The sequence below is a fragment of the Chrysoperla carnea genome, chromosome 2, assembly GCF_905475395.1.
Source record: "Chrysoperla carnea chromosome 2, inChrCarn1.1, whole genome shotgun sequence".
NCBI lineage: Eukaryota > Metazoa > Arthropoda > Insecta > Neuroptera > Chrysopidae > Chrysoperla > Chrysoperla carnea.
In genome coordinates, this window is record NC_058338.1 from 32,998,793 (window position 1) to 33,020,211 (window position 21,419).

Here is a 21,419-nt window from a genome sequence, read left to right on the forward strand (position 1 = left end):
TACACTACATCTTCCATTCTCATTTTGCACTTATTTAACTTGAGGTTTCCAGAACTTTTCTCCGAAATTATGAAGATAGATGCTCAAACTATCAATATTTTCTAAGGGGAAAAAAGTTAATTTATGAATATATTTTTAGGTTTTCGACCCGCTATCAAAGATGAAAAAGAATCCATTATAGAATTATGCATGTGTCTTGAATGTGCATGCTTTGCCAAAACACAAAAAAAGTTAATTTGTCGATAAGTTTTTTGGAATGTACCTAGCATATGCTTTTTAAATATCCATTTTAGTCGAAAACTGAAATCGGAACGTAAAATTGTAAGAATCAAATTTCAATCAATTTGATCCAAATTCATTAATAGCTCAGAACAAAAAAATAATTACTTATCCATCAATAATAATGGAAGATACAACACGCAGGGATAGAAATTGTAGTGTAATTATTTGGTTGATCGTTAAATCATAGTATATCTGCTAAATAGAAGGAAGATTAATTGCCTTTAATGAATAAAAATGACAAACATTTAAAAATATAACAAAATATATGTCTTATTTTATTATGTTTACACATTAGCAAGTATGTACAATTTATTAATAATAATAATTTATAATAAAAGTATTAGGTACATAAATTAATTAAATTCAACTTAATTTATTTGTAAATTTGTTACGTTTCAAAAATTTACAAATTTTTCTTTATTAATTTTTCCATTCTAAATTAAAATCCAGCTACACTACCATTACGTCGTATATCTGAAAATGGTACAAACGAATTGTTTTCTCTTGATATGGCTGTTACAGCTGCAAATCCATCATTTGGATTTGATAAGGAAACTTTATGTTGTTTTAATAATAAACTTTTTATTAATTGCTGAAAAAAAATTGTTTTTATAATACAATCAATTTATTTCCGCTTGAACTAATATTGAGTAGTATTTACCTCACTAAAACCATATTCCATGTAAATTTTCATCGGGTATAATTGATGATGTAATCGTTCAGCACATAAAGCTTCCACAATTGGTTGTTTATAAATTAAATTCCGTATAGTAACCTACAAACGTTAAATTTTTATTAATCATACAAATTTTATCAATATTTGATTCAATCGAATTTGGATTTGTCTCATTTTTTGAATTTTGACGAATTGGCTAAATAGATTTTACTAAACTATATTATTAAATTAAATAGACGTATTTAGACATTTTTTTAATGCGATCAGTATTTTCAGTATTTAACCAAGAACGATTGGGGTCATACCCAAAAATAACGACCAGAAACTCTAGGGCAATTTACTCATTTCAGTGTGCATGGGCGGCAACTTTTAGTTCAAGACCGTGAAAAAAAATCAGAGCTAATGTTTTGTTAAGTAAACAAACTTAAGACCAATACATACGTACGCTGAAATGTGCAGATGGACTTTTTAAACAGAAATTCGTTCTTAGTGTCTCAAGATATTTTTGTAGAATTCGCATATTCGAATAATGTCGATATATGACCGCAAACCACTCTCATAATTGAATTGTTTTGAATATAATTCAAGCAAAGGTTACATTGAGCCTATTTGAGAAGCCACTTGGAACTGTTTCTCAAATTAGGACGAGAGGCACCCACCTTTACCTTAGATGCAATGTATATGTATTTGCAGCATCAAAATTAAGTTCAGTTGATGCCTACAAGCATCACATAAGCGCCCTTTTCGAGGCTTCGCGGGTACTATGAAAGATTATAAATGCCGCTTCTATACATAGCATATTTTTTGTTGTTGTAAAAATGGATACTTACTAATGCCACGGAAGTTGTTATCTTTGAACCACCCGCAGCACCAATGAGCAATTGAACATCACCATTTTCATCAAGCACAATTGATGGACACATTGATGATAACGGTCGTTTTTGGGGCATTATAAAATTTGCTGGTGAGGGTTTGAGTCCAAATGAATTATCCGCCCATGGATTCGAAAAATCATCCATTTCATCGTTTAAAATGATTCCAGTTTTTACTGATCGAATGAATGCACCTAATCTAAATTGAAAAAAAAAATTAGTATTAAGGTTGTTACTGCAATTTTAATTGTATCGTCCTGAGTTGAGGAACCTATGATCACGACTCACACATTGAGCAACGCAAAGCTTTGATTTCCGTGAAGGTAAACTATTTTTTTATATCATTAAAAACAATAAATTGTTTATTAAATGAAACGATGCATGTTAAAGTTAACTTAAAAAATTAATAAATAGGAAACTTGTATTACGTATAAGTTATATAAGATTGTGTTTTATGGGTCATCGTAAAATTGTCGAAAAACTCTTATACATGTAGAACATATACGTGATACAAGTTGACCATTTCATTGACAATTTATTCTTCATTAACAAATAGAAAAATTTGCGGAACTAACATATGGTTTAGTTATAAAGACATTTATTCTTCTGCTTTAGGTACCATTATCTGATCACTTATTAGTTATGATTTATCAACATTGAATGTTTAAACTATTAAAATTTAGTTTTCTGGGCCTTGAATTTAAAATTTTTAACATTCAAAATACATAAAAATTACATTAAATTGATTGTTCCCGTTGCTACAATTGCATCACCATTTGGAGCAATTAATCCAATATTTGCTGTACCATGATCTTCTACTTGTTCAAAGTCAGCACCATAATATGCAGGATCATTTATTGTGTACTTATCATGAATTTTCAATCGAAGCTGATTTATATAATTCTGACTAGTTACATTTTCAATGAACTAAAACAACAAAAATTTCTGTAATACATAAAGTTTCGGTAATAAGTGGAGTTCACATGACAAAGGTTCTTGGAAAAAGCTACAAGTGTTGCGTATATAAGAACTACGGCAAGAATATATTTTGGGAACTCAGTTGCAAAGTCGTGGTGTTCTCATACTCGGAGACTTCCAGAGGACCCTGCAAATTTTTAATTGTGCAATAATCTTAAAATTGATGAATATTCATCATCATCATTAGTTATATTCAATTATCTTCTTATTTGTCCTTAATGGATATTCATCAATTTTAAGATTCTTTGATCCTCTGTTAATAGAGTTCCCGGCTATGACAATTTTCGTAGGGTAAAAGTTGTTGAAAATATATACTGACCCTAGATCTGAATGAAAGTTGGTTTCAAAGCAGAAAATCACAAAAATCTAGTTTCATTTACCAAAATTTTCGTAATTTTTAAGCCGAATAAAACTTGTTATTCATCAAGCCACTAGTAGTCTTATGATATGTGACCATTTCATTGGTAATTTAATACGAAGAATTTAGTAAATTTTGTTAATTTTCGTAAATCAAAACACTTACCTCATTCATATTTGGTACAAAGTCCGAATCACCTAAGTGTGTACGTATTCCATAGCCATGCTTGAAACTTTCAACAATTCGATGCCATGTTAGGTTATTGGACAGTTCATGCGGTAAGAAATCACCAGACATATTATTTAAAATATTCATAATAACTTTTAAAACGGAACCACTGCCAGGTAATGGTGATGAAAACATTTTATAAATTTCACCACTTTTACCAGTAAAATTAAATGAAATTGGATCTCCCCATTTTGGCCTAAAAACATGCATAAATAATGAATAATTAAATATTAATTAAAGAAGTATATTCAAATTCAATAATACAACTCATTTGATCAAAATGGTAAAATAAAATAAGAACAAGGCTTTTTCGAGTTACTTTTGTGTGAGTAACAGACGACAGTCTTGGGAAACATTTTAATAAGGCAAGACAATTTGATAATAATTAGAGAACTTTCATATGTGAATGTGAAATAATAACTAATTAAGTCAAATGTAATTTGATTAAATATTTACTCATATTTTTCGAGATCGGCCAACTCAATAATGCCATTAAACGCCTTAATATCATCTACCAGGTCTTGAGCTATTTTGCCTGTATAAAGAGCTTGAGCACCTTCCAAAGCAATTGTTTCTAAAGTTTCAGCTAATTTCAATCTTTTCATTTTATCACCAGCTTTCCATACTCGGTTTGTTTTAGGATCTACAAATATTTCTCTGAAATTAATCATATTATTAAAAATTAAAACTATTTATCAATGGCCCGGAATAAAAAGGGCGCAATCCCGATAGTTATTTCAAATTTTGTTAAAGGGCCATTGTGTTACTGTTAAGCGTCGGATGGCACCATAATATTTCATTAAAAGAAAATCCATAAGCACATGAAACAAATGTAATAATTGTAAAGATATTAAATGAAAGAAACAGAAAAAGTATATGTATAAAATGTTGGCTTTTTGCTCCCATGGAAAATTTATTTTTTGTGATATTTCTGGGCTACAGATATAGAAATTTACTTTACTTTTATTTAATGCAATGATATTTTAAAAGATACTGTTATTGCATTTCGATAGAAATGTATTTTTTTCATATTAAACTTTTCTTACCTCAGGCTAGGTTCGCTAAGAATTCGCTTTTCTTTAGATTTTAATATTTTACCGGTATAATTTGTAATTAAAATTCCTTCACGGCACAATTTTATGGTTGGATCAAATAGCTCTTTCCAGGGTAATTTTCCACCATATCTGTTGTATAATGATTCATAGCCTTTTATTTCACCTGGCACAGCAACTGCTAAACCTCCTGTTAAAATATGAAACAAATTACTACTGAAATATAGGAAAAAATTAAAAGTGATTCTTTTCTTGTATATCCATAGCAAGGCTGTGCAGATTTTGTAACTACTTTCGATCTTTCCTTTGCCTTATTTAAACACCAGTTTAAAATGAGAAGGCATTATAATCAGTTGTAAAATTATAACATTTAATAAAAATGCTGGTGTTAATCTTTGGATGTTTATAGCAGATTTGTCCAATTTACGTATAGATTATAGAACGGGAATATTACGTACCAACAGATGAAAGTGTTGCATTTCTCTTATACATATCCTTATGTGCAGCTAATGGAGCAACTTCTCTCGCATTTAATGTTTCAATGATATTCTTCTTACGATCATAAATTGTTAAGAGAAATCCACCACCAATTCCCATGCTTTGGAAACATGCAACACCTTCACATAATAGAGTTGCAATTGCTGCATCAGCAACAGATCCACCTCTTATTAGTATATCTCTGTAAAAATTATTAATGAATTAGGTTTTTGAAAAAGTTGGTGTGTATAGTTTTAGTTCTATACGACCAAGCCTGACAAGGATGGGTCAGAAATAAATTTTAAATCATCTACTGTTTTAAGCATGTATTTGCAAGATGAATAAAATATTTTTAGAACTAACTTTAAAATGATAATATTAAATTAAATTAATTGCAGAAGGCTGTAGATCACTCCTCTAATACCTTGTATAAGGTATTTATATACTATACCGAAGGTATTTACATACTAGACCGAGAAAATTAGATATTTATAAATGTCACGATTTGCTTTAAATTCTGAAAAACATAAAGTTGTAGGTTTTTAATTTTTAGAATTTACCGAACCAATTTTAACGGTCTATAAAAAATATGCTCACTTTCCAATAGCTGCACATTCTCTTCCATTTGTGACCACTGCAGCATGTTTAAACGACGTACTAAACGGCTCATCTTCAAGGAAGTTTGAAATATTTTCTTTTTCACTAAGTCCAAAATATAAACCCAATGTTAGAGATGTTATTAATAAAATTACTATTAAAACTGCAAAAAGTAGTTTTGACCTAGATATCCAAGATCTGTAACAAAAATTTTGTTAATAAAATATGAAGCTTTAGTATTCGAATTCAAAAGTATTTAAATAAGAAGTTTTTGTATGGCGTGGATGGCAGAGACATCCGCTGAAAAAGGCACCTGATAGGTGAAAGATATTATACGTTTGTATTTTTGGAAAAGATAGTACTTGTAAAGTAGTAATTGTTGGCATGTCACCCCAAGACCCTAGTAAGTCGCTTCACTATAGACAATCATTTTTGGAATTACAAATTTCCTTACAGTTGCTTAACTTCTTAGTTAAACGATGATCTTGGCGTCAAATAAAAGCTTAAAATTTTTAGTTTTAAGAAAAAATTGGTTGCCAAATATCAGATGATTAGAAAACTCGACATCCCAATGCATTCTATTGGATTCTCATTGAGGAAATTTCTTTTCAATTTTTAGACAAGGTGCGTAAATTTTTCTGTAATCGGTTCAAAGAATATATAAAATAGCTATATTTTTAAGAAGTCCTCAAAAGCAGCTCCAATATTGATGATTTTTTTAAAAAATGTTTATGTATATTTTTAAAGTCAGCTAAAAGAGTCTTATTCGAAAAATCCAAGAAAGAAAATTGCCGTTAATGAAGGAAAAAAGGTATAAAACTTTTATTTCGTTAACTAATGCTAGCTCTGCGTTCTTTTACGCCCAAAATTATTTTCAATCGAAATTGCCTATTAAAAATATATACCTCAGGAAAATATCTTCCCACAAATAGAGCCTAATTACCCTATACCTTCTTTTAACACGTATTTGTATGCGTGTAAACGAAGCAATGCCTTTGGGAGCATCCATAAACATATAGCCTGGTCAAGAGACAGTCATAAAATAAAAAAAAAATTGTATAAAGATCCATATAAAACTTGCTAAAAAAGAAACGGATACCTAGCACATCACTAGTACATACACATTAATGAATAGGGCTATAAAAATAAAATTAAATTATCTTATCAAAGATTTAGTTTTAGGTATCTTTTAATTACTTTCAAACAATGTAGTTTATAACTGTAATACTTTTGTTTTTAAAATGAAGATATTAGCTCATTCTGGTCTATTTATTCATGATTAAGGTGCGATTGGTGACGCTTGACGCTAGTTTTTTGCGTCAAATTTGATTACCTTGTATAATTTCGATCAGAGACTAGACATCCAGAATCAACTACAAATAGCTCCATGTGGATTTCGTTACTATTTGTGTTGAGAGGATTTACTGTGAATGCTCGAATGGTTTTGATGGTTTATTAATAGGTACTTTTATTTCGGCTAAGATATAGAAATAGTGCCTAATCCTCTTTAATCGATTCAGAACGAGTTTTAAATTTTTTTTTTTTTATAAAATAAATAATACTTGCAATCAAATTTGAAGTAGCTAGCGTCACTATTTTATTGCACTTTTAGACAATGATTATCACAAGATTATTTGATTACTAACGGAGTTGCCTGACAGACTTAATAATGTGATATTAAGACATTAAACAGATTATACACCATTGTATCTAGTTATTTAGATCAGAACATTGAATTTTTATGATTCCCTATATCTAGTTTATTTCGAAAGGGTACGATTTGCACCAGAACTTTGTATTCGAAACAAATTCCTAAAAATATTAACAACATTACTTTTTTTTAGAAAAGAATGAATTGAGATGAGATATGGAATTTAAATATTTTAGGCAGTTGATAGTGCCACCGAAGCATTGTTTAGTGCCTGTACGATATAGTCAACTCTTTCTTAAAAACTTATCGGGAACCTTATCGAATATTAAAATTTTGTAAATACTCATAGTTTTTATAAGTCTTACCACCAAGTAGCGCTATCAATATTATTTTCTGTAGTGATATTTTAATTATTTTCAAATAATTCGAATAATATTTCTAAATGATTTTATTACTAAAATTTAAAATTAATTCATTTTTTATACATTCATTTTACTAATTTGTGATTATAATCTTTTTGACAGACTCGAATGCGCCATGGCATGGTGACTAGATATTATTGTTTAAAAAAATTAGAGTTTCAGTCTCATTGCTGCGGTAATGTACCAAAACAATGATACGTTGATTTCTTAAACAGTGATTTACAATGAGCCTTGTACTGTACAAGGCTGTATGTATACTCAATGTCACAAAAAATGCTCGTTTTAAAACATTCTAAGTGTTACTATTATAACATAACATATGATGCGTACGCTTAGAATGGTTTTAACTGTGGCACTTTTTCTGACAGTGAGTGTACTTACGAAAGCTACTTTTGTAGATGTATCTACAGGATGTCTAGCTAAGTTGGTAACATATGATAAAACTTTTTTTTTATCAGGTTTACGAAAAAAATTTATTTTTTATAAAAAGTTCTGCTTTCAAAAATATTAACAGTAAGCTATGCACTGTTGATATAGAATGTATAGAGTGTCCACAAATTGAGAAATTTCGATAGGAATGTTAATGGTCGTTTAGAAATGTAGACCATTTTGAACAGATAATAAGGGAAACGGTTCAAGAAATCGGCGAAATCAGGAAATCGTTTAACTCCCGAGATATGTAGGAATGTATAGAAAACAATTTTTGTAACAGTAAAATTACATGTTTGGTGGATGCGTTGAGGCAAAAACGAACTGAAGATAACTGTTTAGGAATGAATTGTTAACAATGGGAATGTTTTGACTACTTCAATTTTTAATTAAATTTTGCAAATCCTACTTATAAAACACGTTATCTGTTATCCAAATTAATTAGTCATCGTAATTAAAATATTTATTTGCGAATTTAAAAAATTTATAACAAAATAATTATTACAGAACATTTATTTTTAATTCATTACGTTAAAATTTAGATTGTTTACGTAAGTAAAAACAGTTATGTTCGGTTCGTTTTTGTCTCAACGTATCCTACTTCGCGTTCCATACATGTAATTGTTCTTTTACAAAATTCTTTAAATGCACTCCTACATATTTCGAGAGTAATTTCTTGAACCGTTCCCCTTATTATCTTTTCAAAATGGTTTTCATTTAAAACAACCATTAACATTCCTATCGAACTTGCTCAATTATAGTGACACCCTATAAATTCTATGTCAAAAGTGATAGCTTAATGTTAATATTTTTGAAAGCAGAGCTTTTTATAAAGAATAAATTTTTTTCGATTTGCCCCGATTTGGTAAATGATGATAAGAAATAGAAGGAAGATCGCTTTAAAGTAGAAAGTTGTTCGTTATAAAAAGACCTACATTGTTCGTTAAAATTTTTTTTAAATAAAATAAATATTAGCAAAAATTTTTTATAAAGAAAGATAATTTTAGATTCAAATAATTCTGCTGAATTATATATAATAATATGTTCGTACGATAAAGAATTTTAGAGGGGAAATGGAAACATTTATTTATCAAAAGCAAGGTTCTGGATAAAAAATATTATAATTTATCATATCAAGCTTTTAATCCTTTTTTTTTTTTTTTTTTTTTTTAAATATTTACTTACGGTTTTAATGTTCCTAAACTAAAATAATTCAGTTATTATTGCAGTAAAATGAAAATAAATATTGCAAAATTGTAAAAAATAAAATTTTAATGACTTAATAAATGTAATAATAAGCTAATTAAAAAAGTTTGATGTGGAACAAACAAAATTAGGTAATAAAATAAGTTTTTGTTAAAGAAATTCAAGTTCAATGGTATTTGTGCCTATCCGCTTTCAATATAATAAATTAATAATCTTTCAATTATTATTTCAAGGCACATAAAATTTAAGAATGAAATGACATATTCTATAATTAATGAAATTAATTAAAAATTTATAAATATAAATTTATACAAAATTAATGTTGGTATCAGCATTCTTTTTGTATATTTACATAATATATTTATAACAAAATTTAATTAGCCATTTAAAGAAGTAATGGATATTTTTGTAGTACCTATTAGCTATTTTAATATTTATATATTCTCCCGAACGAAAACGCCACTTATATGTACGAAACAGACGTGTAGCCTCCTCCCCGCAACTATTAGACCCACTTCTTGGAGATCGCTGTGCTCGCATGCAACTCCAGTAACTCCAGTTCATAAATAGCCATACGATGTTTGGTTTCGCATGTTACAACGGCGCTATATATCTCCCTTTTGTTCACAATTTCATGGGTTTTATTTTTATAATGTCGTATTTTTATACAAAATGTTACCCCCCCCCTGTTACACATCCTTGGGCGGCGAAGGGAAGCTTTTTTTAATATTTATTCTTCTATTCGGGACGGAGACAAATACAAAAAATAAAAACGCGCTGACTTTCTTTTATATATTTTCATGGGTTTTATTTTTTGGAACGGATCTCTAATTTTTTAGAAAATAAAATGTAGCCTAAGATATTTGTCGACAATTCTGCATTCTATAGTCAAAACTTTTTTTAGTGTTTTAAAGTAGTACATATTATTATCAAAGTCGCGTGAGTCTTTTTCTGACAAGACATCAAATTTTAATTAATTTACAAATAGGCAGTAGACTAAATATTGATTTATTCGAGAATTTGTAAACATGGCATTAATTTATAATTTTTGCTCGACTGCATTAAAGTAAGATAATTAGTTCAGAATCTCTTTTAGAAGTAACTTATATCTTAAAATCATTTTCCACTGTTTTACGAACTTAGTATAAAACTTGACCAAAAGTTTATTCTATCACTATTTTATGAAAATTCATTCTTTAAGGGAATAAAATTGGAGATGAAAGATTGTATGCAATTACGTCATTTTTGAAATACTTTTATGTATTTATTTATTTATAATTGAAGTTACCCAGCGAAGCGGGTGGGTAATTGCTAGTAATAAAGCCATACCTATTTCCTTAATACAGAAAACTAATATTGACATAAGATTGATTGATTCAGTTTACCTGTAATTTATTCAGTTTAACAAGGGCTATGTTCTGTTTGGTCGCCGGGTTAAATGGTGGCAAAGGACTTTCAGAACATACTGTATAAACGAAAAAGATAAAATTTTTTTAATATTGTTGTTCCGAGTGAAAACAATAAATAATTTGCTATCAAAAATTTAATAATGGTTAAACAATTTTACAAGGTCAATTTTGTAATTTAAATTTTCATACTCGTCATTATATTTGCATATCATTCTTACGATTAGAACTAGATAAACGCATGGTTTGCGCCATACATTTCTGTAAATAGCGTAAATTTTATTCTAGAAATTTTATGTTTATTTCTTTTTATCGTTGTAACTATACAAACATATCGAATAAAAATTGCCGAAACGGTATGCTCACCATTAGCGTAACGTAGAATTTTTCTAGGGAGGCCAATTAGTTTTCTAGGGTGGGTAATCTAATTTCGTTCAATAATTATAAAGATTTTTTAATTTTAATTTTAATTACTCCATTTAGCTAGACCATGCCACATTAATTAGGCATGTTTTCAAAGCATGTAGATTCCAAAAATAATTTTTTTCCCAAGAAAAAAATTACTTTTCCTTCAAAAAAATTACAAAATTATAAAAGATTTGACTGCAATAAAGTGATAACATTAATTTTTAAGAGATGACATTTTTATGTTAATTTAATTTAATTTAAATTTTAAAACAAATTGATAAAGATAAGTGAAATTAATGATGACATTAACTTTTTAATTCCGCATTTTTATAATTTATTATAAATAAAATTATCACAAAAATTAATCATTAAAACAGTTGAATAAGATCGAGAGCAAAAAAATTGTATGGGAACTCCAAAAAACCCAAGAGAAATTGAAAATTTTGTTTAATTATTTAGCTTTCGATATTTAGAAAATCAAGGCAGTTATCGAAAAATTGTATTCTTATTCTTCGTCTACATTCATGAAGTTATAACAAAATTCATAAACAAAGTTGAAAATAAGGTGTAAATAATTTCAACCCTAAATCTAAAATTGCATTGGTGCTCGTACTACCTTAAAGCACCAAAAAGTTAAATTTGACGCAGTGTGTAACAGTATAATAACATACATTATAACAACGTATAAGGAAAAAAAATTCACAATTTTCCGATCGTTTACCATAAAATCCCCATATAAATTTGTGCAATTTTATTTCCTGCTAGGTTTGGCAAAGTACCAGGTAAAAATATTGTCCAAGAAAGTACAGTCAAAGCACTTAAAAAAATATTCACAGGTGAAGAGTTATTAAGGGTGGATACCTTCCATTTTCTGTGCAGTCTATCTTAAGAACCAATCGATCGATTTCATTTTTTTATTATGGTTGAATAGAGAATTTTATGTCCTTTCAAATGACGTATCACAAGATAGGGGGTGCCATTTGAAATTTCAATGTTGGGGTGGCTAGGAATTAAGGAATGAAACCTAAAATTCTCTAAATACCATTTTTGAACTCCCCTCTCAATATCTGACTCGACGTGTTTTCACTCAAAACAATAATCTTATTATAGAGTTATTAACAATTTCAGATGAAAATATTTTCTTGTTTTCATACTTTTAAGAACGTGATTTTGTAGGCATCGGGGTTTTAGTTTTTTTAACTTTATTCAATTTAAACTATTTTGAGGTTATAATTTCGCGATAAACTACATATGTATAGGTAGGTATACTTGAAAAGTGCTAGTTACGCATTTTTATTTAATACCTAACACGGTATTATGAAATAAAAATTTGTTTTTAGTTCACGACTTTATGTCTACTTTTATATCGTATAACCTATAATCAGCGAACGATCAAGACGCTTTTAACTATACCTCATTTGTCAAATTATGATAAGTACATGGAGGTTATAAAGAGTAGTTTAGAAGCTTGGAGGGAATAGACTAAAAACATACATTTTAAACTATTTTGCGGTTATAATTTTGTAATTAAGTATAACAATATATATTTGTTTGAAAAGTACTAATTACGCCCTTTCATTTAATACCATACACGCTATCATTAAATCGGAATTTGTTTTTTGATCATAACTTCTTTAGAGGGCACCATATTCAATTTAATGTGACGCCACATAATCTATAACCAGCGGACGATCAAGACGCTTTTAATGATACCTCATTTGTCAAATTATGATAAATAGTTTAGAGGCTAGATGGGAAGAGATGAACATACATACATACCGGTCAAACACATAACCCTTGACATTGTATACTCGGAGTAAAAATAAAACTTAATTTTAAAATTTGCGTTGGTATCAAAGAAGTAAAAGTTTGTAAATTAAAATAAAATATTGCGTAACAAGTATGCAAAATTGTCAATTACATATGAGGGTGAATTTAGAAGCACTAAAGGATTGAGTGCTTGCGTATCGTTCGAGTGTGTTAGAGGCTAATTGCCCATTGCGTAAGAAAAATTTATTTATTCGTTGTAGTCATGGTAGGGACAATAAAATCGATGCCAGCGCTTCCAGTGAAAAATTTTGGCGATAAAGGAGGCAGTTATGACTAATTTGCAATTCTTTACATGTTATAGAAAATGTCAAATTAAAATTATTGAAAAACACTAATTAATTAAACCTAATGCATTAAAAATTGTGAAAATAAGAAATCAAATTGCACAAATATTATTTTTCAAATGTAAATTATCATAATTATTTATTTAAATTTGTGAGACAATAATATTAAATTTTCAATGTAAGTCATTAATGCAATCCATACAATTATATATGCATCCATTTAATTCTATAATTAAAGTAGGGTATCGTTACCATGGAAACGCCTCCAATAAAACTCACACACGGTGCGAATAGTTCCATGCAAATGCTATTTTGACAATTAAATTTGGCACAAGCAATGTGAAATTAGCTACTTGTAATTACATGAAAAATCGTACAGAATGAGAAGACTTACGAGAAGAGAATATACTATTTTATCCGGTAAAAACAAATTTTAAAACAATCATGTAGTTCATATTTTTAGTAATTTCAATAAAAAAAAAAAAAAAAACAATGTCATTAAATTCTATGTTACCTGTTTTGCATGTTTGGATTTTTTTTATTTTAAAATTAAAATACACACTTAAAATTAAATCACAGTGGTAAATAAATAAATTAAAAATATTAATAAATTAATAGTAACATAAATAAAATTACATTTATTTATGTTGTTGTGTGACACACAAAATATTTAACCGAACAACAACAACATTCTACCTACAAATTATTTATCTAAATGATGTATGAATTTTTATTTTATTTTATTAATAAGCCTTTAACATGGATTATGTATGAATAACATTCATGTTATAAACTAACTATATATATAATATAGAGGTACCAGACAATTCATACATATGTACACTGTTGATTAAAAAAAATGAACTAAGTAGAATTCAAACAAACAAGTTGTCCGTATAAGTGCGATCCTTATGGTTCACAATAGTGATGGGAAGAATGTTGTATTTTGTAGATTCAGCGAATGCGAATGTTTACCTCTATTATTCGCGAATTTAATTGAGAATGTTAACTTTCAAATGAAGTGCTCGCAAATTGTTAAGCGTAAAATAGTCGATCTCTATAAGTCAATTCAAAACCATAGAATATTAAACTAGAAAACGCCATGGCCCAAAACTTGCGATATGCTGAATGAGGGAGAAGACTGTCAGTGAGTTCTCCTGTGTCCTGGTGTGATCTATAAGTCATTGGCTACATATTGATTACATTATTGGAGAGACACAAAATCTCTATGCATCATATGATTATGACATATAAATATAACAAAGATACAGGGGAACTCATTGGCAGTCTTGTCTCTCATTCATCATATCGCATCCACTTACAGGCTAGCGTAACAATCCCTCGCGTTCTCTATTTATAATATTCTATGTTCAAAACACATCGTATAAATCCATTAAAAGCAAACTTCAGTTTTTTTTTGATTTGAGGTTAGTTTGCTACAATTGTATTTGTCCAGTAATCAAATTTAACTGTGATTAAAAAATTAGTTAAAAATATGAGTAAAGCGCATACTATGCTTGAGTTATTTAACCGAGGCTAACATTAAAAAAAAAAGTGCATTTTTAATGCACACAGTTTAATTTAAGTGATTCGATCTTTTAACTCTGATTTAAAATAACTTACATTTAAGAAAAATAAAAATTCGAATTAATTAAATTGTAGATACTATAAGGCTCGAAAAAAAACTTTACAAAGTTCAAAAAGTTGGCCTCGATAAAATAACTCAAGCATAATCAATTACAAGTAAAAAAAATGTAAATCTTATTAGATTATTATGTTTAGTCCACGCATTAAAATTCTAAAATGATGAAAATAACTTTATATAACTGCCTAAAACACTGCAATATTAATAATTATACTTATTAACACAGAGATGTGTAGCGTAGAGGTTTAATAGTCTATTTCTAAGCAGGAGGTACTGAGATCGAAACAAGGCACCTAAGTAAAATTTATGATATACAAATTCATAAAATCAATTATCGTAAATATTTCTGTAAATATTGGTTTTACAAGAAAATGATCAGAGGATTAATATTACTGTTAAAATCATTTACTACAATTTAACTAATTATCAAAATTTTCAGTCTCTTAATATTAACAGAAGTCCCCGAATAAACGCAAACTAATGCGGAATCACAGACATCAATGTAAAAGTGAAGTTAATACATTGCTCTATAACCAAAATGTAAAAATTTGTTGAAAATTACGATTTGGATTATAACCACCAACGGTTACTAATGTAAATATATCTCAATTTTTCAATTGAAGTTGTTTTCTTTAACAGTTCCCACTTTCGGACATTAGGACATTTCTCTATAGTCTAAGGTTGACACCATACTAAAGTATTTTTATTACCATCAAAAACAGTAATATTTTTTTTCATTCATGGTACAATAATTCATGGAATCACCCAACATCATTTTCTCAAGAGTTAATATAAAAAATCAACCGCCATATTAGAATAAGTTTTATTAGATTTTCATAATCTGCATTGTTATCAATTTTCTTTGAAACTTCTTTGCTTTCAGTTTACAAATATTTTTTTACTATTCCATTTTTTTACATTTGAATGTACATGATATATACAACAACAGAAGGCCATTAGATAAAGTGGGGGAGGCTTTACTAGTCTCACAATCTATATTACACATAATATTTGCGATCATTTAATTACATTGATCATTTTTTAATAATTCCGTAGCATTTTTTAGCGAGTTCACTGATTTTACTTTAACTTTGCACTTATTTATAAATCTAGAGTATATTATACTAAGTCTAACGATTGTAACGCTTAAAATTATTGATGGTAGAAACAAAAACCTACGGTAGAAACAAAAATTTATGGTATTGGTGTTCATAAAGTCGTCTAATTAGTTCATTTCCCACTTTCCATTTATCATCCCGTCTGCGAGTCTGTACGATAAATCAAAAATGAACAGAGACAGCAAACTGAAGTTCTTATAACCTGCCTTAGATCTAACGACTAGTTTTGAGTTCGAAAATTAAGTAAATCGGTTACGCGGGCCATACATCCATAGAATCTATCTTTTAAATTATATTCATGCTTATTTTTAACACCCGACGCAAAAAGAGGGGTGCTATAAGTTTAACGAGTGCATCTATGTATCTGTGTTTCTGTCTGTGGCAACATTGCTCTTAAAGGAATAAAGATTACTTTTAAACAGACTTATTTCTTATTTTTTGTTTGAAATTGTGATTTGATTTGATTTTTGCGAGTGTTTGTTCTTAGCTATATTTTAAGAAAATCTGTCCTGTTTGGAGAGATTCCCAAGAAAAAATTCGCAATTGTTGGGGGTTTTTTAAATTTTGTAAATTTAACTTGCATTAGGTATATTATTTAACGTTTCTAAATGCGAAACTTTGCAATATTATTAATTTATGTCAAATAATTATGTTTTATTTATTTTTAACAATTCAAAATATCATTTTCTTTATTACAAGACAAATTTGATTCCTTGCAAAAAAAAAAAACTTTTGGAAAATATTATTAGTGACATCACTGTCATTGTCTTTTAAATACCATTTCACTGCGTTTTTAATAAAAAGATATTAATACAATACTTAATACTATCTTTACTATCTTATAAATTTCATTATCAGTTGAAAGTTAATTAAAATATTTTAATGTTAATTAAATTATTATTTAATTTTGATATTTATATTTGATAATGCCTTGATTAGCTTTAAAAAAATAATTACGGTTTAAGTTATACCATACCTGTAACAAAGAGTTTACAAAGTTTCTATGTAAGTGGTAAGAATGATAAATTTTCATGGAAAAATACAGATTCATAAAAATTTTCAGTAAAGGTATCTACATTAAAAAATTGTAAATTACATGAAACTCAGTTCAGCCGTTTAAAAGTTGTGAACTCTTTTATCGGGTGTTTATCATATTTCATATTTACTAGATATTACTGTGTGTCGGGCTACAGCTAGTAATATGATTAAAAAAAACAGTCTTCGGTTTTAGTGATATGAACTCTGGTTTTTTTGTAATATGAAGTTAGCAGCCCTACCCTCCTCACGGGACGACTCTCCCAATCCGCTGCTGAAATTTTAAAATTTTATACATCGAAATGACCCCAAAATCAGATTTTGGCAACCATCAATAAAGGCATAGGGGAAAATTGACGAATCGGCCGACGAATCTGAAACCTTAAAAAATCGATTATACGGATCAAAAAACATAGGATATAGTCAACGTCTTGCCAACTTCTTCTTGTCCACACAAGCATTGCTAGCGACTGGAGTATGGGGAAAATAAAATGATGATGAATAAACAAAAAAACAAATTGTTTTATAGAAATATTGTAATAATAATAATAATAATATAATAATAATAAGATGTGATGATGACAATAAACAAACTTGTTTTTTGATTATTTTGTTGTAACTACATTGATTTTCTTAAAATCACCTTCAAACTTCAATGATTTTATTTTATATATTTGAAAATTAAGGCACGTAAACTTATCATTTTTGAATTATCTTCTATCAATAATTATTGTTTTGTTGTAATTTACAATTTTGGGTTTATATTTTAATGTTTAGATTCAAATTTATCTGAAATTAAATTTTACGTTATAGCATGTATTTTTTAATTGTGAAAATGGTGTGTTCCACATCATATCGATTGACCCTGTCTGTCTATTACACGGTTTTGTCACTTAATTATCGATGAAAACTACTTAAATAAGTATTTTATACCTCATATTTATAAATATTGACTCTGTGCTAAGGTACATATAGCTAAGCGCTCCACCTCTGCACACTCTATTTCCAAAACGGTCCAACTTAAAAAAAAAAAAAACGTAGATACAGAATCGCTACACGTTACCGTGGTAATTGACTAAAAACATTTGATCGATAGTTTTTGATATAATAAGCCAGTCAATGTGGGACAACTCTGACAAATTCGTGCTCCGTCAATTGAATGGTATGATTAAGACTAGTAGAAATATCAAACCATTCAAAAACAGCTATCAAAAAATTTGAAATTTTATTTATCAAATAATCATCCTTTTATACGTCTTTTGTGAAAAATTCATATCGAATCTTTAAACGGCTTATGAGAAATTAGCTATCAAAGTCAGTTTTTTTACCAAAAAAAGTTTTTCGATTTTATGCACAGTTCTTAATTTTGGTATGTTTTTAAAGCTTAAAACTTGAGGAATATTGTACCATTTGTCTGTTGGAGCATTGGATTTTCCACGGGAATTTTATTAAAAAGTTGATATTACCATTCAAAGTGCACAAGGCCATTTGTATAAACATTTTTTCCTTATTTGTAATTTTATTTTTAAATATTTTGGGATTTTTATATGTTTGAGTTTGTTATTATCATCGACAGATTTAATTATTATCACGTTGAAATCACAAAATGAATAAAAAATATAATTTTTTATATTGATATGTCGCAGCCAACAATTTTTATTAGCAGTTAAATTAACAGGCAATCTTACTTCTAGTAACTAAACTATAAAATTATATCTCATGGCTAGCTAGCAATGTCTTTTGAGCAACTAAAAAAGGAATCAATTTACATTATATCCTTGGTCATTTTACTCTTTAACTTTTTAACAGATTGCAAATCTTATCAATTTTGCAATCGCGGCACTATTTTTTTTACTCATTATGTATGTATTGCGAATGTCTTATTTTATGATGAACTATAAAAATGCTAATGATAAATTGCTTATTTGATAATATTAACATTAATAAATTAATATTGTTAATTACTTTAAATATGGTTTTGGTTTATTTAGTAATTTATTGCATATTCATTATTTATTATTCATTTTTTAAGATAATTTTTACACCCTTTATATATCAAATATATATCAAGGTATACTAATTTTAGTTCCAAGTTTGTAACGCTTAGAAATTTTGATGATACGTACAAAATTTTGGTATAGGTGTTCATGTCTATCCGTACTTTTATAAAAAATAATGTATGCACAGACAGTCAATACTCTCTGTACAGAGTATTTCAATTTTTTGTTTTCACTTGTCTATAATATAGCTAAATTTAAAAGCAGCACCTCTCGGCCGAAATTCGAGAAACCAAATTCGCAGTTGCAAAATGGCAACCATATTTTCTTTATTGGGCTGATATTTTAATTATTTTAACTGTATTGTTGGAGTCTCAAAGCGTACCTGGTGGAAAAAATATTTGAAGAAAGAATAAGAAATTCTGAAAAAGACTTAGGAACTTTGAATTTCTCAACGTTTTCGGACTAGTCTAATTCAAAGTTATTCAGAGTTCTTAATACTTTTTTAAATTTTCTAAGACTTTTTCAGAGTTTCCTAAGACTTATTAATACTTATTATTTTTTCAAATATTTTTTCCACCAGGGGTTTCAAAGAAAAAATTCACAAATTTTTCGTGTAGGTATATGCGGCATATATCTGTATACGTTTTTTGTTCGTTACGTTTCTTTATAGTCTAAGAGGTGAGCAACAAAAAATTGTAAGCATTATTTCAATTGTAAGGCTGATTTTGTGATATTTACGTTATATTGGTAGAGTAGAGAAATAGCCTGTCGTAAGTCAGTCGATTTCTGAAGCGTTCGGTGCGGGGACTGCTTTAACTCTACAAAAAACGTGCAAGTATTTTCTAAAATCTAAAAATTTGTATATTACTGGATAATATTATTATAAATATAAAAAATTTAGTCAGTCAGTATATTTCTGTAACCGAGCGCGTCAGTCACGCGTTAAACTTGTCACTTTTAATCGACGGCTGACACCCTCTGTTACAGAAATATGCTGACTGATTATATTTTTTATGTTTATAATAATATTCCGCAAAAATAGGTATACAAATTTTCAGATTTTAAAAAATACTTGCACGTTTTTTGCAGAGTTAAGGCCGCCCCCATACAGAAATCGGCTGACTGACGACCCAGGCTATTTCTCTACTCTACCAATAAAACGTAAATATTATAAAATCAGCCTAGAGAAAATGCTTGCAATTTTTTGTCGCTTATCTCTGTTACTATTAAAACTAATTGCGAAGGGGAGACAAGCTGTCATGATCTATATTCTCCTTGGTACGCTTATAAACTTGATCCATTAATATTAATTGGATAAATACGGTGTCCAGAAAATTCGCTTGAATGAAATATAAAACAATCTTAGAAAATTAAACATTAAACCGTAGTTATAAAAAATGTAAAATAATAGCAATTTTACGTGCACTTTTAAATTGTTTTAAATTTTTTTAATTATTGATAAATAACTGTGTAATTTTTGATAAAAATTTTATCAATTTCATAATCAACTCAAATTTTTTCATGCAAAAATATAATAAATTCCGCACACGACTCAAAGAATATTACCTTTTGTCAAATCAGCTTTAAATAATGAAATAATGTTCTTAGAGTCACGATCGAACCTAAATGAACAGATTAACCAGCTCAGTAGTCGTGCCAGATAAAACGCAATCGTTATATAAGTAACAACTTTTTGATTAAAATTTTTATTTTTTTCTCATTAGCTAATCACTTTTCAGTGACCTTGAAAATGAAGGTCACTTTCAAGGTCAGTACAACTCTTTTATCTTTACAACTGTTGTGTGGAACTTTTTTCTAAAAATACTACTTTCCGAGTTCAGTAGCTGTTCCGGGACTTTTTTTACTCTCTGCAGCAAATCCAATATATAGATACTCAACTCAATATGAAAATAAAACATTTTTAGCCAACTGGAATTACAATAGCTCATGAATTTTATCTATTGCAACACATAAAAACACATGTCGAGCTATGTCCTTCAAAATAGTATTAAAATTACACTATAAAATTCATATTATTTATGATAATACAGTAGAATCTCGATAAGTTAAAGTCCAAGGGAAACACAAAATATTTTAAGTTATAGAGGTTTTAAGTTATCAAGTGTCTATGTTAGGTAAAGGTTAATATAGAGGTATGTACATGTTTCTATGTACCCTAGTTAATATAGAGGTATATACATGTTTCTATGTAGTTACTGAGGGCCTATACAGAGATTATTTATTTAAGTTATAGAGGTTGCGTCTTTTAAGTTATAGAGGTTTTGGGCTCTGATGGGAAGGGAACATAGTATTTTTTGAAGTAATAGAGGTTTTTATGTTACCGAGGTTTAAGTTATCGAGATTCTACTGTATAATAAAAAGTATTTTGTTAACTCAGTCAATGGTTTGTTTTCACTTGTTTTTTTTTACAGTGAGAATAGTTTTCCAAATATGATAATATTATA

General features: G+C 28.4%; 1 protein-coding gene across 1 annotated transcript; it reads right to left on the bottom strand.

Annotated features, from left to right (window-relative positions):
* Nucleotides 1–686: 686 nt before the first annotated feature.
* LOC123293414 (glutathione hydrolase 1 proenzyme-like) lies at nucleotides 687–13,725 on the bottom strand. The gene is made up of 10 exons (XM_044874230.1): nucleotides 13,671–13,725; nucleotides 5,521–5,718; nucleotides 4,905–5,125; nucleotides 4,441–4,636; nucleotides 3,851–4,051; nucleotides 3,332–3,590; nucleotides 2,567–2,757; nucleotides 1,789–2,029; nucleotides 944–1,057; nucleotides 687–874 (listed from the first exon to the last, which is right to left on the bottom strand). The coding sequence occupies exons 1-10, from the start codon at nucleotides 13,679–13,681 to the stop codon at nucleotides 722–724; spliced, it is 1,785 nt and encodes a 594-aa protein (XP_044730165.1). The 5' UTR covers nucleotides 13,682–13,725; the 3' UTR covers nucleotides 687–721.
* Between the last annotated feature and the right edge of the window lie 7,694 nt (nucleotides 13,726–21,419).